General features: G+C 43.9%; 1 protein-coding gene across 2 annotated transcripts; it reads left to right on the forward strand.

Annotated features, from left to right (window-relative positions):
• The first annotated feature begins 9,604 nt into the window (after positions 1-9,604).
• LOC143024916 (isatin hydrolase-like) lies at positions 9,605-17,002 on the forward strand. Of its 2 annotated transcripts, XM_076184380.1 has the most exons (6): positions 9,605-9,664; positions 9,823-9,997; positions 13,437-13,558; positions 13,735-13,938; positions 14,180-14,358; positions 14,466-17,002. In XM_076184380.1, exons 2-6 carry the CDS (start codon positions 9,828-9,830, stop codon positions 14,658-14,660), a joined length of 870 nt encoding a protein of 289 aa, XP_076040495.1. In that variant the 5' UTR covers positions 9,605-9,664; positions 9,823-9,827; the 3' UTR covers positions 14,661-17,002. The 2 variants fall into 2 exon arrangements, with proteins under 2 accessions (XP_076040495.1, XP_076040494.1); XM_076184379.1 differs by lacking the exon at positions 9,605-9,664 and having other exon boundaries at positions 9,671-9,997.
• The last annotated feature ends 389 nt before the right edge of the window (positions 17,003-17,391 follow it).

A 17,391-nucleotide genomic window follows, 5' to 3' on the forward strand; every position in this document is an offset into this window, starting at 1 on the left:
GTTATTTGCAAAATGACTTGGGAGACTGCAGCCTACTGAGATGGAGTACACCTTGGGAAAACATATCATACTGCAAATTTCCCAGCTCTGGACCGGATTATGAAGGCCTAATCAATCAATTCAATTCAATTCAATAAGGTTATTGTTGATATACAACAAAGGAGAGAGTTGGGCCTTGCCAACTAACCCCTATACATTTTATATCCAATTTGTATATTGAGTTTTTTTTTACACGGTGAAACATGTTTGCCAACACGTTTGACAACGCGATGTTTGAGAGTATGTTTGAACGTGTGAAAGGGGTAAACATGTTGGACCAACGTGTTCGACGGATGTCTGATCTGGCCTGGCTTTTGTGGGCGGAGCTTGCTCGCTCACGTCCGTGCATGAACGTCTGAACACGCATCTATAGCAGCTCCTTCAGTGACAGACTTGCCGATTATTTCCAAAATGAATGATACGTATGCCGTTAAGGACAAGGAAAGCGAAATTATGGTAGATTTCATTGACATTCAAAGGAAGCATATAGCACTGTGGAAGGTGAAATCGAAAGAATACTCTAATAGGAATTTAAGAAATAAAGGTATAGATGAATTGCATGGAAAGCTTAAAGAACTTGACCCTCAGTGCACGCGGAATGATGTGATGGTAAAAAAAAAAAAAAAAAAAACACTGTCTTCGTAGTTCTTTTAGAAGGTATGACAAGTTTCTGGTATAATCTTAGATAAGTTGCTAGTTGTGATAAGAGCTGAAAATCTCAAATCTTGCAGAGATCTTCCCGTTGCTAAAAAACGCAATGTTGCGCTCAGTCGTTCATGAGGGCTAATGAACTTTCTCATAACGTTGTCTTTACAAATAATGAATGGAGTGACCAAATTCAGAAATTCTAGATATGTTGATTCGTCCATGCGCATATAATTGCGCCAACCATCTGGGTGTAATTTTAGCTCCTTCGTTAAGTTGGTATGAAAAATGTGGTCCCTTTTCAGTAAACAGTACCTTGTCCACTTTGAACGCTTCCTTTTCTTTTCGTTGAGGGCAATGACTATCCCAATTGCCATCACCTCGTGTTACCCCCTTCTCCTCTTGGCACCGACTGAGGTTGTCTGTCTGTTTGGTCTGAACGTGTAACAACTCTTCAAGCATGTTGTGTTGGAGGTTTGATGAGCGAGTTGGCCAACATGTTTGTGTAAAACCCCCTTTACAGTTTTGCCAAAATAAATGTTTACATAAAATATTACTTATATCCTTTACTGTATATTACAATATCACAGTACTGTATTTACCATCTGAAAGCAAACATTGGATGTTTTTTAATAATTTTAGTTAAGATATCATTATCTATGAAATAGCATATGAGCTCAATGAGGTTCCACTGTCCCTGTGGTCTAAATTCATCGATTACTGGGCAATACTGTACATAATGTTGTACTGAATGTCCTCCCGGCCTTGCACATAAAGTACAGGGCTCAAGTTCAGCTCCCTTGTACACCTCCAAGTACTATCTATATCCAAGCCTGAGTCTCATAGTGACTAAGCCATTTGGGAACTATGTCTACCATATGGATATTCCTCTGTATTACTTAATATTGCCTTATAATGCTTGCTACTTACACTACCCATCTCACAACATTTATCTAGGTCTATACCCATGCTAGCAATAACATTTGATCTTATTAATGACCTTATATGTCTGTATGTGCATTTATTACCAGGTACATTGTTAACATCTCTAATTGCACATCGAGCAAGACTATCTGCTTTTTCATTAAAATACAATCCTATATGGGATGGCACCCATACAAAATAAATGTGAGTATTGTTTCTCTCCAGGTTATATATAACATTTAAACATATGTTAACAATATCACAATCAGCTGGAGAGGAAGACACAAGTTCATATCATGCACTCTGACTATCGACAAAAAAGTATACATTTTTACCCATATTCAAATTAGCATGTAAGCCTTCTAATATAGCATACAGTTCAGTTCTGGTTGATGACAAATTATTAGGCAGTCTTTTTTAAATTTCATAATCTTGAAACTCTTCAGAGGAAGAATATTCACTTACAAACACTCCACACCCTGTCTTGGTACCCTCAGCTGACCCATCACAGTACATATGTACCACCTGTCTACGTGGGTATTGTGACAACTTGTCAAGAAGATGTGCTTTTAATTCGTATTTACACCATTGTTCCTTTGGTTTACTTAGCTTTTCAATGTCAACTTTTACATTATATGGACTCCAGCTGGTATAATAATTATTTTTTTATGAGGGCATTAAATTCGTCCATAATATCAAATTTTCCTAGAACCTTACATATTTTGCGAAGAACTCTTTGGCTAAAACTTACAATCAGGCCTAATCAATCAATCAAATCAGCCATCCTGAGTCCACTGCTGAACAAAGGCCTCCTTCATAGCATTCCATGATTCACACGACCGGGCTAACCTCTGCCACGTCACTCCTGCAAACTTCTCGATCTCGTCTCTCCACCTTCTGTCTGGTCTCCCTCTTCCACGGTTCCTATCTCGCGGCGTCCACTCAATAAAGGGCCCCATTCACGACAACGATTTTCAACCCCAACCCAGATTTCGAACATGGTCGGGGTTGGAGTTGTGGTTGGCGGCTTCGCCACTCAATGCAACAACCAATTGTCCATTTTTTCGCAGTTGATCCGCAGTTCTATTGTGGTAAGATGTCTGATCTCGACTCTGACGATCTTTTTAATATTGCTGTTTTTTTAGAGGCAGATAGAAAGCTAAAAAAAAAAAAAAACTCAAAGTGGTGTAAGTCCTGGCTTCAAAAAAAGAAACAAGCTATCCCATAATCAATTATTAGAGGAACTGAGACTAGAGCCTAAAGACTATATGAACTATTTAAAAAAGGATGAATCCACATTTTTAGAACTTCTGTCCTTGGTAACACCAATCATAAAAAAACAGGATACGATGATTAGGAAGGCTATTACACCTCATGAACGTATGTACATTACGATTCCTAGCAACAGGGAGGTCATATGAAGACCTCAAATTTTCCTACATGCAGTTCTTAATGAGCCAAATTTTTTAACTGCATCATCACGCGTAGCTGCGGGGTTTACTTCCTTAAATTTTGAAACGAGTATTTCATAAGCATTGTTTTTCATTATTTTATTCGAATATTCTTTACTTTTAACTTTCCATAGGCATGGATGTTGACGGTATATCTCAATAATCTCTCTTACGAAATCTTTACTGTACGCTTCCATTTTTTTAGTTAGGCAGCACAACTATAGCTTCAAACGCACGGTACGAAATTTTGGGCACAAGTGATAGATTTGGTTGTCCGCACCCATCACCACTCTTTTTTTTTTTTTTTTTTTTTTTTTTGGATCTTTAAGGCTATCGACCTATAATGAGGTCATTAAGCCTGGTGTGAACCTGCGATCCTTTTTAATCTACCATTATAATTTCCACAATAGTCCTGTAGTGCGCAAATAAAATACTACTTTGTCAATAAGTAAACGGTCGTCGGTCAGAAGATTTGTGGTGCTTAGTTGAATTTTCTTAAGTTTGCAGTGTTGTATAAGCGCTTTGCGCTGTGTGTTGTATCTTGAGCAGTGTATGAGTATGTGTCTTATGGATAGTATAGTGTTGCAGGTGTTGCATTGTGGAGGAAATACGCCATTAATGTATGGGTTTAGGTGGGTGAGGCGGGTCGAATTCATCCTCAGTCTTGCTATGGCGATTTCCTCCTGTCTGTTATTTCTGTATGATGTCGACCAATCTGTTATGTGTTCCTTTTGTTTGTGCGAGATGTCGAGATTGTTCCACTGGAGTTGCCAGTGGGTGTGTAATTGTTTTCTTAAAACAGAATTGAAGGTTCCTATGTCCAGGGGTATGTCGGTAATAGAGTCTATTTCTAAGGCAGTTTTGGCTAAGGTGTCCACTTTCTCATTCCCGAAGATCCCAATGTGACTGGGAACCCAAGAGAGAGTAATGGACTTGTTAGTTATCGACAATGTGCTAATGATTTTGCCCAAGAGGAAGTTCTCCATATGGTTACCTGACTTAATTGACTGAAGTGCACTTAGTGAATCTGTGAATATGACGAAATTACTATGTGTGTCAGATTGAGCATATTCTAAGGCTTGATATATACCGTAGAGTTCGGCGATATATATGCTCGTATGGTCCGGCAATCTGAACATCATCCGGGTTTGGTTGCAGTATAACCCTGTCCCAGTTTTGGGGCCGCACTTGGAGCCATCAGTGTACAGTGCCCTGTGGTCATTGTACTTATGGATGGTCTCCAGGGTCTTCTGTCTAAGTTCTTCTGTGGAAGACGTCTTCTTCTTGAGGTCTTGATTGATTTTGACCTTCGGGGCGATGTTTTTCCACGGTGGTAGATGGGTGGCTTCCAGCTGTTCTATTGACCACAGTGGCACTGAGTACTGCTCACACAAGGATCGGATCCTGATGGAAAGGGGATTTAGGCTGGAGTTGGTGAAGTGCTCGTGTTGTTTGATGGTCTCCTTGCAGGGATGTCGAGGGATACGGAGCACTTTGGCGACGTATCGTAGTGCAAGGAGTTCGCGCCTGTAGTGGAGGGGGGGTACGTTTGCTTCAACCTCCAGCCTCTCGATCCTTGTGCAGCGTAATACTCCAAGTGCTATTCTTAGGCCTTTGTTTTGGATGATGTTCAGGGGTTGTAACGTGGTTGGTGTTGCCGAACCATATATCTGACACCCATAGTCTAGTTTAGATCTAATCAGGGACTTATAAATCATTAGCAGGGATTTCCTATCTGCTCCCCAATTTGTGCCCGTTAGTTTACGTAGCAAATTAATTCTCTTGTTGCACGCATCAACTAGGTATTTTACATGGGCCTTCCAGTTTAGCCTGGAGTCCAGTTTCAGGCCAAGGAAAAAGGTTGAATTTTGTACTGGAATGGGGTTACCATGTAATTGCAGATTTATTTCTGCCTGGGCTCTGCGTGAAAATACAATTACTGTTGACTTTAATTCCGAAAACTTAAATCCCCATTTGTCAGACCAGTCCTGGAGCGAGTCCAGGGCCAGTTGTACGCGAGAGCCGGAAAACTTGGCGTTCGGTGAGGAATGCCAGATTCCGACGTCGTCAGCGTATAATGAGTATTTAAGGTTCCGAGGTGGAGCGGGTAGAATATCGTTTATGAGCAACATAAATAGTGTGGGACTTAACACACTTCCCTGTGGTACGCCATTTTCTTGTATGCGTACTGTTGAATAATAATTTTGATTTTTAACGGAAAAAGTTCGTTCTTTTAAGAAATTTTGAATAAAAATAGGGAGATTCCCTCTAAGGCCAAGTGCATAGAGTTTTTCGAGGATACCACGTCGCCATGACATGTCGTAGGCTCTTTCCAAATCTAAAAAGCAAGCAACAAGATATTCTTTCCTCTCGAAAGAGGAGAGGATATCTTGTTGTAAGTTGACCAAATGGTCAAGACTACTTCTATTTTTCCTGAAACCACATTGGGCAGGAACTATTACATTTTGAGACTCTAGGATGAATTTTAATCTGTTATTGGCCATACGTTCTAATACTTTGCATAAGCAGTTGGTAAGCGCTATAGGGCGATAAGAGGAAGGACTCTTTGGGTCCTTCCCCTTTTTGAGAATAGGTATGACGTGGGCATGTCTCCATGTTTTTGGGAATTCTTGACTAATCCAAATTGCATTGTATATTTCTAATAATTTTTTCAGTGAAATTGAATTCAAATGTTGCAGCATCTCATACCTAATCTCATCTGGGCCAGCAGAGGTTCCTCTACACGAGCTTAAGGCTTGTTGAAGCTCGTGTAGTTGGAAGGGGGTGTTATAATCGTGGTGTGTCTGTGTATGGAAGATCAGAGGTTCTGCTTCCCGTCTTTGTTTGTGTTGTAAAAAGGTTGGTGAGTAGTTATTTGTGTTGCTTGTTTGCGTAAATGTGTCTGCGATTGTGTTTGCGATGTCCAGGGGAGCATCTACAAACGTGTTTCCAATGGTTAGGGTCTTAATGTTTGGTGTATATTTGCCGTCGATTTTACGGACGGCTGACCAGATTTGTGATAGAGGAGTGTTTGCGTTTATTGTGGAGATGTAATCATGCCAAGACTTTCGTTTGGCTTGTTTTATTGTTCTACGGGCCTCTGCTTGCGTCTTTTTAAAAGTAATAAAATTTGGTGCAATGGGGTTATTCTTAAAAGTTCGGTAAGCCCTATTCCGCTTGCAAAGTGCTTTACTGCAGTCTGATGTCCACCAGGGAACTCTATGCTTGTGAAATACCGAGGTTTTTGGTATATGCTTAATAGCTGAATTCAAAATCGAGTTGGATGAATTGAATATTTTGTCATCCATATTATCCCCTGTGATGTTGACGTTGGTGGTTGTGCGATACATTTCCCAATTGGCTTTTTTGATGTTGAATTTGGGACAGGGAGGGGGTGGGTTGTCTCCGTAGGCTGGAGGAGCCGTAGCGTGGTCACCCCCTATTTTTAGTATTACTGGGAAATGATCGCTGAGCATGGTGTCGTCATGCGTGTGCCATTGTGTGATGTCAGACAACGCAGGAGATGATATGGATAAATCTATACATGAAAATGAACCCCTAGTATTGTCTACTCGAGTGGGACTGCCAGTGTTTAGGAGGACCAGGTTGTTAGTGTTGAGTACTTCTTCCATCTGCTCCCCTCGTGGAGAGGTTTTGTTGCTACCCCACATGCGATGGTGGGAGTTGAAATCTCCCACTATCAGTTTGTGGTGGGGTAGTTGTTCTATCAACCCGTTTAGTTCCTCTAGTGGAAAACGAGGGTCGGGAGGTAGGTACAGGGAGCAGATGGTTACGAGTTTGTTGTGCAGTTTCGTTTTTATAGCGACTGCTTCCAAGGTGGTGGCCAGTGGTAGTTCCACTTGGGGAAGGCAGTCGCTGACTGCAACTGCGACCCCCCCTCCAGGCGCCAACCTGTCCTTCCTATAGGTGGTGTAGTTCTTCAGTTTGAACTCAACACTGGGGTTAAGCTGAGTCTCTTGTAGACAAATAACTGAGGGGTTGTTGAGTGAGTTAAAAATTATTAAGTCATTTAATTTACTTCTAATACCTCGGCAATTCCACTGGATTATTTTCATTTTTTTTAGTTTTATTTATTTATTTATTTATTTATTTATTTATTTATTTATTTATTTTTTTTATTTTTTTTATTATTATTTTTTTTTTATCTGCTTCGGTTTCTTCCTTTCTTGGCCTTAGTGGGAGAGGTGTGTTTAGCCCCGGATGAACGGTCTGGGCTGGTAATAGGACTTAAAAGTCGTTTTTGGGAAACGGAGATCTCCATATTGACATCCTCTTCAGTACGTGTGGGTACACGTTTGGAAGGCTCTGGGATGGCCGGGGAAGGAAGGTGCGAGTGAGTTTGCCTGTTACTTTGGCGGTGTTCTTTGTCCTTGGAGTGCTTGCTCTCAGTTTGCGTTTCAATTGTTCTATAGGTTTTCTTTACTGCCGAAGCATAGGAAGTTGCTCCGGAGGTACTAGTTGGGGTAACTAGTCTTTCCATCACACGTTTCCTTGCTTCGTAAAAAGATATAGCACAAGTTGCTTTTTCGGTACAAATTTGTTTTTCTATCTTGAAAGTGGGACATTCTCGGGAGGTGGATGCATGATTGTTATTGGAGGGACAGTTAACACATTGAAACAGGTTATTAGAGCAGGCATCCGTAGGATGTTCGCCTGCACACTTACCGCATACGACTGATTGTTTGCTGCAGAATTTGGCAAGGTGACCATATTTGAAACACTTGTTGCAGCGTAAAGGGTTAGGGACATATGGTCGTGTTGGGACATGAATGTATCCTACTTTGACGTGGTCAGGGAGGGTTGTTGAATTGAATGTGAGAATTATCAGGGGCGTGTTCACTCGCATGTTCTTTTCTCGGTCCAGTCGCGTTATAAATTTAACATCAAGTATTCCTTCCGATTTCATCTCATCGAGGATGTCACATTCCTCCATGGTCATCAAATCTCTGCAGTGGATTACTCCTCTGCAGGAGTTGAGGGACCTAGGGAGGGATGCAGCAACATCGAAGTTATGGAATTTCCTAGCCTTAAGAAGATCGCGTGTAGCTCTCCCAGAGTTGGTGGTAACTTGGAGGTCTCCGCTTCTAAGTTTCTTAACTTGGCTAATATCATTGGTGAATTGCGAAAGACATTTTTTGAGCATAAATGGGTTTAGGTCAGCTAATCGGGTCTGGTCAGAATGAAGAAAAACGTGTCTAGCCTTGTCCGGGTCGATATTGGAGTCGTCAGGGGAGGTCCTCCTAGTTTGCAGGGATGGAGTTGAGGACTCCATCCTGCGCGTTGGGGCGGGGGGACGAGCCCCCTGGTACACAGAAAAATGTGCTCAGCAGAGCAAAATATAATAAAACGGGGTCACACAGCTTCCTTTGGCGACTGGTGACAGCCGCGTAGTAGGACCACTGTGTGCCCAGTGGGTACGGGGTCTACACTACTTCTAAACTACGACAGAATTTACTAGATTTCGCCGGGCCGGACGACGAAGAAGTCTCACGAGCCAACAAGGGCTCGTGCGGATCCCGGAGAGCTACGAAATGACGAGAAAATGGTATAAGGTCAAAGTGCTGGGAAATGCCCAGAAGTGGGTGGTAGTGTAAACTACCAACAAGGCTATCCAACGTAAAGTTGGATTGCGTGAACAAGTTAACTCTAGAGAGTAGCCCTAGCGAGTATAACTATGCTCGTGCAAATACGGACTGTCTGCTGCTAAGAGCTGCCGACGTCTGTGATCACCACTCCAACCCCAACACAGACATAAAGCTCCGCCCACAAAATATCAGGAAAATCTGAACGACTCGAACCCCAACCACGACCTGCAAATCGGGGTTGCGATGTAGGTTGTTGGAGCCCATCCACAATAAAATTTGGTCTGGGTTGGGGTTGGAAATCTGGGTTGAGGTTGAAAATCGTTGTCGTGAATGGGGCCCTTAACACACTCTATCGCTCATCAGTCGTTCGCACCAAATTACCTGCCTAATTCCACTTCCTCTCTTTTAATGCATCCACAATATCTTTCACTCTAGTCTGCTCTGTCACCCAGCTTGCTCTTTTTCGGTCTCTCAGCGTCATTCCCATCATTTATCTCGCCATTCTCCTCTGTGTTGTCCTTAGTTTAGTTTCCATTGCCTTCGTTAGTTTCCAAGTCTCACACCCGTAGATTATTGCTGGCAGAATGCATTGATTGTAGACTTTACGTTTCAGACATAAAGGTAGAGAGCCTCTCAGGATCTTATTATACTTACCAAACACTTTCCAACCAATTGTAATGCGTCTCTTTATTTCATTATCATGATCTTTCGTCACTTTCACCATCTGGCCTAAATGATTATACTCTTCAACAACAACAAAGCCGCCAACCTATTTGTCGACTACGATCCCATGTTTCTTTGCGACCGTGACACTTTTTATATACTTTTGTTTTGACTAGCACCCGGTGGTTTTGTTTAATTACAGATGAAGAGATCAAAGTAATTAGCATCTCTGCCTCCATGGCAAATTTGCAGTACGATATGTTTTCCCAAGGTGTATTCGCTGTGAGTAGACTGCCGGCACCCAATTTCTTGTGAGGTCGCTACCAGCTTGAGCAAGTAATGACGTGAATCAGTACCTTTAATGAAGTTGTCGGCCGTTAGGCTTGTGACAAGCTCATTTGACCAATTAGACAAAAGGAACGGGTCGTAGGCTGAACACTCAAAGCACGGCAGTGTCTGTGCGAAGTGCATTAATCAGATTTTTATTGTTCTAGGGAAAATGGTGTTTCTCAGTGTCGTTTTGTTTTGCTGGTGTGAAGTCTTGATTGCCAGTGGTGCGCACCTCCTTGACCTTGACTATGCCTTCAACAACAACACCATGACCTGGCCAGGTAATCCAGGTTACCGAAAGACAACTGTGGCGAAGGGATACAACGACAAAGGATATTGGTAAGTTTGTACTTTTAAGTTTTCACTAAAATTGTCTTGACCCTTCGGGCGGTGACCAAGGTAGACCACACCCTCTCTCGTGTTGAGAATAATAATTTTGCGTTGGTTCCTAATATCTGTCCTCGGTTACTTCAAGTGGCCAGCCTTTATCACTCTACCCCGCCCATGCCAAATCCTCCTTCTATTCTCGGTTGGTGTGTGGATGTATCGGGGGTTGGGGGGTGAGGGGTTTGTGTGGGTGGATCAGGGGTAGGGGTGTTGGGAGGGGGTAAGATTAGTTGGTTTGTGTGTAGTGGTTTTCAAGATCTTTAACTCATCGACCCCTGACGAAGTTTCAATTTTTTAGTTTTTAATTTCGAGGAAAAACTTTCAAAATGTCAGATGAAAAAGCGAATAGAAAAAATGTCAAATTCAGGATGCTTCGAGGGCCGCATGTATCGCATAAACATGATTAAGGCTGCACACTTCAACAATTGGACGACATTGAGTTATTCACTGAAATTCAACATGTGAGGGTGACAGCTCGTAAATTTAAAACCGATGTGACGCTATTATAGAGCAAACAACAGGTGTACCTCTGAAGGGCGCATGATTACAGAGTGCAGCAAGTTAGACGTGTCTTGCCTCTTTTCTTTTATTGGAGAGTTGGGGTTTCAGCCGTCACAATAAATGCATAAACAGAAAGCGAAAACGGAATTATGTTGAAACTTCGATTTTTTTTTTTTTTTTTACATTTATTCTGAATACGTTGTTCATGTCTTGTTCTTCAACCAAAACAAAGATGATATGCACCCATTATATTTGATAAGTGACTAATTTCTCGTTTGGTGAAAATCCCAGGTGTCAAGGTCATACGGAATGCATCCTGCTCGGACCCTTGTAGGCTACGGACAGTAGAACTGCCAGAGACAATGAGGGGGAGGGGTTGGTTGAAGGTAGTGTTGCCAGGTTTGCTGAAATTTCTGAAGATTTACTGAAAAAGACCTACCGTTTGGATTCAAGAAATTACAATTCTTTATAATCTAATGGTGTCCGATTCCTCACATTTTTACAAATGCTTATCGAAAATTTCCGATCGAAGGCTTGAATGGTTCCATCGACCGGTAAACGTTGACAGACTCCTTTCGACCCCATGGGATATATGTTGTTTTATACCAAATTATTTAGGACAATAGTACAACAGTATAACATACCAACACTTTATATACATTGATCATGTGCTATTCATACGTGACACTATGTATGTTGTCACGGGCACATTGCTCGGCCACGCGGACGAGGCGACCTCGCAGGGAGAGAACATAGCATGGTACACATCAAATATGTGTAAATGCATAAACGGCATCAAGGCCCTGGGGGGTCTATATCAACTACTTGGAGAACTCCTGGTGTGATGTGTGTCGGGGTTGGTTGGTGTGGGTGTGGGGGAGTTTGGGATAGGTGTTGGTGTGCGTGTGTAGGGGGGGTTGGCGTCTGTGGGTGTTGATGTGGGGGAAGGGATGGTGCTGGTGTGTGTCGGTGTGGGGGAAGGAGGTGATGTGGGAGTTTGTCGTGGGTATGTGGGGTGGGTTGGTGTGGCTATGTGGGGTTGGTTGGTAGGTGTGGGCATGTGGGGTGGGGTTGGTTGGTAGGTGTGGGCATGTGGGGTTGGTTGGTAGGTGTGGGCATGTGGGGTTGGTTGGTAGGTGTGGGCATGTGGGGTTGGTTGGTAGGTGTGGGCATGTGGCGATGGTTGGTAGGTGTGGCGATGGTTGGTAGGTGTGGCGATGGTTGGTAGGTGTGGCGTTGGTTGGTAGGTGTGGCTATGTGGGGTTGGTAGGTAGGTGTGGGCATGTGGGGTGGGGTTGGTTGGTAGGTGTGGGCATGTGGGGTGGGGTTGGTTGGTAGGTGTGGGCATGTGGGGTGGGGTTGGTTGGTAGGTGTGGGCATGGTGGGGTTGGTTGGTAGGTGTGGGCATGTGGGGTGGGGTTGGTTGGTAGGTGTGGGCATGTGGGGTGGGGTTGGTTGGTAGGTGTGGGCATGTGGGGTGGGGTTGGTTGGTAGGTGTGGGCATGTGGGGTGGGGTTGGTTGGTAGGTGTGGGCATGTGGGGTGGGGTTGGTTGGTTGGTGTGGGCAGGTGGGGTGGGGTTGGTTGGTAGGTGTGGGCATGTGGGGGGAGAGTTGGTTGGTAGGCGTGGGCATGTGGGGGGAGAGTTGGTTGGTAGGAGTGGGCAGCAGGGGGGAGAGTTGGTTGGTAGGAGTGGGCATGTTGGGGGGAGAGTTGGTTGGTAGGAGTGGGCATGTTGGGGGGAGAGTTAATTGGTAAGAGTGGGCATGTGGGGTGGGGTTGGTTGGTAAGTGTGGGAGAGTTGGTTGGTAGGCGTGGACATGTGGGAGAGAGAGTTGGTTGGTAGGCGTGGACATGTGGGAGAGAGAGTTAGTTAGCGTGGGCATGTGGGGTGGGATAAAGTTGGATGGTAGGCGTGGGCATGTGGAGGGGAGAGTTGGTTGGTAGGCGTGGGCATGTGGGGTGGGATAAAGTTGGATGGTAGGCGTGGGCATGTGGAGGGGAGAGTTGGTTGGTAGGCGTGGGCATGGGGAGGGGAGAGTTGGTTGGTAGGCGTGGGCATGTGGGTGGGGGAGAGTTGGTTGGTAGGCGTGGGCATGTGGGGTGGGGGAGAGTTGGATGGTAGGCGTGGGCATGTGGAGGGGAGAGTTGGTAGGTAGGCGTGGGCATGTGGGGGAGAGTTGGTTGGTTGGCGTGGGCATGTGGGGGAGTGTTGGTTGGTAGGCGGGGGCATGTGGAGGGGAGAGTTGGTTGGTAGGCGTGGGAATGTGGGGGGGGGAGAGTTGGTTGGTAGGCGTGGGAATGTGGGGGAGAGTTGGTTGGTAGGCGTGGGAATGTGGGGGAGAGTTGGTTGGTAGGCGTGGGCATGTGGGGTGGGGGAGAGTTGGTTGGTAGGAGTGGGTATGTGGGGGGGGGAGAGTTGGTTGGTAGGCGTGGGAATGTGGGTGGGGGAGAGTTGGTTGGTAGGCGTGGGAATGTGGGGGGGGGGAGAGTTGGTTGGAAGGCGTGGGCATGTGGGGTGGGGTTGGTTGGTAGGAGTGGGCATGTGGGGGAGAGTTGGTTGGTAGGAGTGGGCATGTGGGGGAGAGTTGGTTGGTAGGAGTGGGCATGTGGGGGAGAGTTGGTTGGTAGGCGTGGGAATGTGGGGGAGAGTTGGTTGGAAGGCGTGGGCATGTGGGGTGGGGGTTGGTTGGTGTGGGTGGAAATTAAATTCTTGGCAGGCTGAGGGTACCTAAGGATGCTAACCCCCTACCCTACATTACTCCCATGACCAGACAAGTTAATGAAATTCTGGTGGTAGAAAAAGTAAAGTCAGGTGATTGGGGGAGGGGGCGCGTGCAAATTTGGTACTTGTAAGAGAAAGCGCGTGTGAATTGTACATTCTTTTGTAGGTATGAGGGATACACTCTGGAGTTTGCCGAACACAGTGGGACGCACATAGACGCTCCTGTGCATTTTGGAGAGGACAAGTGGACCGTAGATCAAATCCCATTAGAAAGGTTGATGGGACCAGGTGAGTGTTGCTTTTGCCGTTAGGAATGCAAGGAATCTGTTCAGTTTTAATTTTGATCGGATGAAGCCAAGCAAAATGATGTAACATGTCCTTTCTATACTTTCTGGATTAGACTTGATAGACCTTAAGGTCTGTCGCCGTGGTTTGTCTCTAATTTATTGGTAACTTGACAACAGTTGTCGTTATGGACATCTCCGAGAAAGTGTCGGAAGACCCCACAGCCGAACTGAGTGCTCATGACGTCACGTCGTGGTTGGAAACCAACGGGCAGATTCCGGACGGTGCTATTGTGCTCGTCAGGACAGGCTGGGGAAAATACTACGGCAACAAAACTGCCTACTTTGGATCTGACTGGGAAAGCGGAAACCTGACCTTCCCAGGTAATTGGTTGCATTCCTATGAAAGTCGATTTTGCTGGTTTAATATAAGTTTAAGGTAATGAATTTGGTACCTCAATACCGGTGACAAAGATTTTGCCCCTCCAACCGTAGCGCATCTTGCTCCTTTATCACATCCAAGAACATCATTTTAACGGACTAAATTATAAAGAGAGAATACTTTTGTCAAGTTACATATCGTGCGCACCTATTTGTGAACTTGTAACGTTTGTTTCTTTTATAGGTATTAGTCCTGGCGCCGCCAACCTGTTTGTCGATTACGAGCGCATGACCGGACATCGCGTGGTTGGAGTGGGACTCGACACACCCTCGCTCGACCACGGACCCTCAACCCATTTCGAAACGCACCAGATACTGAGCAAAGCCAATATCTACGGGTTGGAGAATGTCGCCAATTTGGAGGTACGGAGTTCTCCACGTGGGCAAAGACTACACAAGGTTTTCGTGCACTTAATACTGGGGGAGCGTTGACTTTGTGAACTGACCGTGAATCCCTTTTCTTTCGCCAGCAAGTGCCAACCAAGGGCGCCATGTTGATGGTGATGCCGATGAAGGTCGAGGGCGGAAGCGGTGCGCCAACGAGACTTGTGCTGACTCTTCCGGAGACCTCTGCCGCCTCTTCGCTCGTGCAGCCGCAAATTAACTTCCTTTTGGCTTCTGCCATGTTCATCGTGGCGATTCTCGTTAACCCGTGTTTCCATTGACCTTTGATAACTGGCGGGACACCAAGATTTGCGTATTTACTTAAACCTTTACATTTGTTTCTGGTGATGTGCTATGCGGGTCATGGGGCATGCCGTGGGATATTGCGCCAATTTTGAAGAAGTCGAGAGTCGTTTTTGAGCTGATTGCATGCAACTCGGCCTCGAAGTCCTAATACCTTGTTGGATTCGGCGTCGCCCGGGGTCATCAGCGATATGTGAAATGCTTCGTGTAGGCATTTCGAAATATGAAATTAAATACCTCAAAGCCGTCCTATTGATAATCCCAGAAGGAAATGCCATGTGATGTATAGGTTAAGTAGGGTTGTTATCTTAGTTATTAAATCGATTAGGGATAAGTTATGGTGCTAAAAGGTGAGCTGAACAGATTACAAAGGAAAAGCACACAGACAGGAGACCTATAACTGTCGAATGCGAAAAAAGTAAAATTACGCTAAATAATAAACGGATAAAGGCATTATAGCATATTGCTTAGGTGTTTATATCTAAAATCTTAAAACATCGAACTGCTCTACATTGCGCTACCTCTGCAGGAAGTTTATTCCGTCCATTTGTTATGCGGTTGGCAACGTTGTTTCTACCCACTGAAATTAAATCTATTTCTTGTCTGATTCGCATTAGGTATGAAAATTCACCTTTGAAGTCAATTCCCGATGTAATCTTAGACCTATCAAATCGCCCGAGTCTACGTGTTTTTTTCTTTTTTTTTTAGGTGAAATTAGATTCATGTGTTTTGGTCTATTTTTAAGTGATTTACTTCTAACATTTGGAATATATTTTGTGGCTCGCCATTGTAATGTTTTCAATCCGCCAGTGTCTAAGGCCCGTGCACACAATCGAGCATTGCCCGTCTACCAAGCAAATGTTGTCCACGCAGGTGTTGGTTGGCAATTCACACCAGGATTGGCAGCTAGCGGTGGTCGGCAACAAACCCCGTCTGGCGCCAGGCATTGTCTGGTGATGTAGGTGAAGTACGGGCACAGGCAATCCAATAGTTTGCCTTCCTAATTCGCCCTTGCATACCAAAGTGCCTCCCCAGGGCAAAGTTCTCGGTGACAACCCCTCCCCCTTCCCCCATCACGACTTCCATCTCCACCATTACTTACTACCTATTATAGCTATTGGCTTGCGAAATAAACAGATTGTCATCAGTATTTTCATGTATAGTACTTGGTTTTCAGCATAATGTCCTAAGCATGTAAACAATATACAGTAATGCTCAATTCGGACATTTTAATGAAGCCGTTTGCAGTCCCAGTTTGTGCTGCCTTTCTGCAAGAATTTTCAGCAAATGTTGCAAGAATATAGTTGAGAAATAGTTTGTCACAGTTGAAAAGGTTAGGCTATACTGTTCATGAAACGTGTCAAAGAACAAGTTTCTTATCACGGACTTGTGCAGGGTCATTAGTAAAAGAAACCAAGGGCAGTATGACAGCTCATGCCAGCTTGGTTTTCTGTATTCATTGGGCGAGGCAATACCCAATGAGAAAAACAATACCCAATGAGAAAAACAATTGATAGGGTAAAATTTTGTTTGAATCCTGTGAATCTCAATTGAACAGAAGTGAATGGTTGATGCATTTTTATTGTGAGAATCTTGCATATAATTAGCATTCAAGTTTATTTTCTGAACATTGATTACATAACTGAACCAAATTCTTCATTAAAAGTGAAAATTCCATTAACCTAATATTTGTACTTTGAGGGAAAGCATGCATATATGAATACCCTAGAAAGCAGCAGATAAATATAATGGAATTCAAGTGAGAATAGAATGGTACATCAGGACTGAAACATGTAATTCTACATTTGCAATGGTAATTATTATTACTTGTACAGTATTATCACAATTGTTAATGATTTTACTTCACACTTGATGACCACTAATTATGAAAGTGTCCAGGAATTAATTTAGAATTTTTTACACGTTTTGAGAATGTACATAATAAAATTTACATTTTTGTCTAGTATGAAGATGTAATTTTGAAAAATTGTTGTAGGTTTTACTAATTATATAACACCCAATACCAAAAAGGTTGTCTTCCAACTTGTTTGTTTACATGAAATATAATGTGGTGATGGTAGAAAATTGAGTAAACAACATGCCATTAACAGGATGTAACATTACTGCTGTATTACAGGTAATATGTTGTTTGCCCAAATAGATGTTGCTGAACAGATAATGCAGATACCTTCATATTGTAAAATCTCATCCACGTTCCACATTGTATATAATAAGCATACAACACCTGTCAGCAAAGCGTGTATTTTATTTTAATCTTGTGACTCTGAAACCCACAATGAATAAAGATATTAATTAATAACCTTTTTCATTTTACCCATACCTAGTAATATGTAAATAGATGTACCAAGGGCTTTTCCCCCTTACAAGGGAGGTAGACAAAGTTCGAAAGGCATAAATACACTCCCATCCATTTCATTCCCACATACTCTTTCACCACCTCGCCCTCCCTCTTTTCTTGGCTCCTCCTGGATGACGTCTCATCCCTGGATCTCTCCCACTTCCCTGGGTCAGAAGCAATGCAACAAGACATGGCACATCCAAAGCAAGGCCACTTCATTTAATCGGTGACCCCCTGTCTCTGTCCCCTCACGCAGAAAAAGATGGAGATATCCCTTTGGACTGCATCAAAATGTCATTCTAATGTACTCCCTAAAATCCCCACCCACTCCCTTCAGTGCATCACAGCAT

The sequence above is a fragment of the Oratosquilla oratoria genome, chromosome 4, assembly GCF_046742065.1.
Source record: "Oratosquilla oratoria isolate Oo_2021 chromosome 4, ASM4674206v1, whole genome shotgun sequence".
In the NCBI taxonomy this organism is placed as follows: domain Eukaryota; kingdom Metazoa; phylum Arthropoda; class Malacostraca; order Stomatopoda; family Squillidae; genus Oratosquilla; species Oratosquilla oratoria.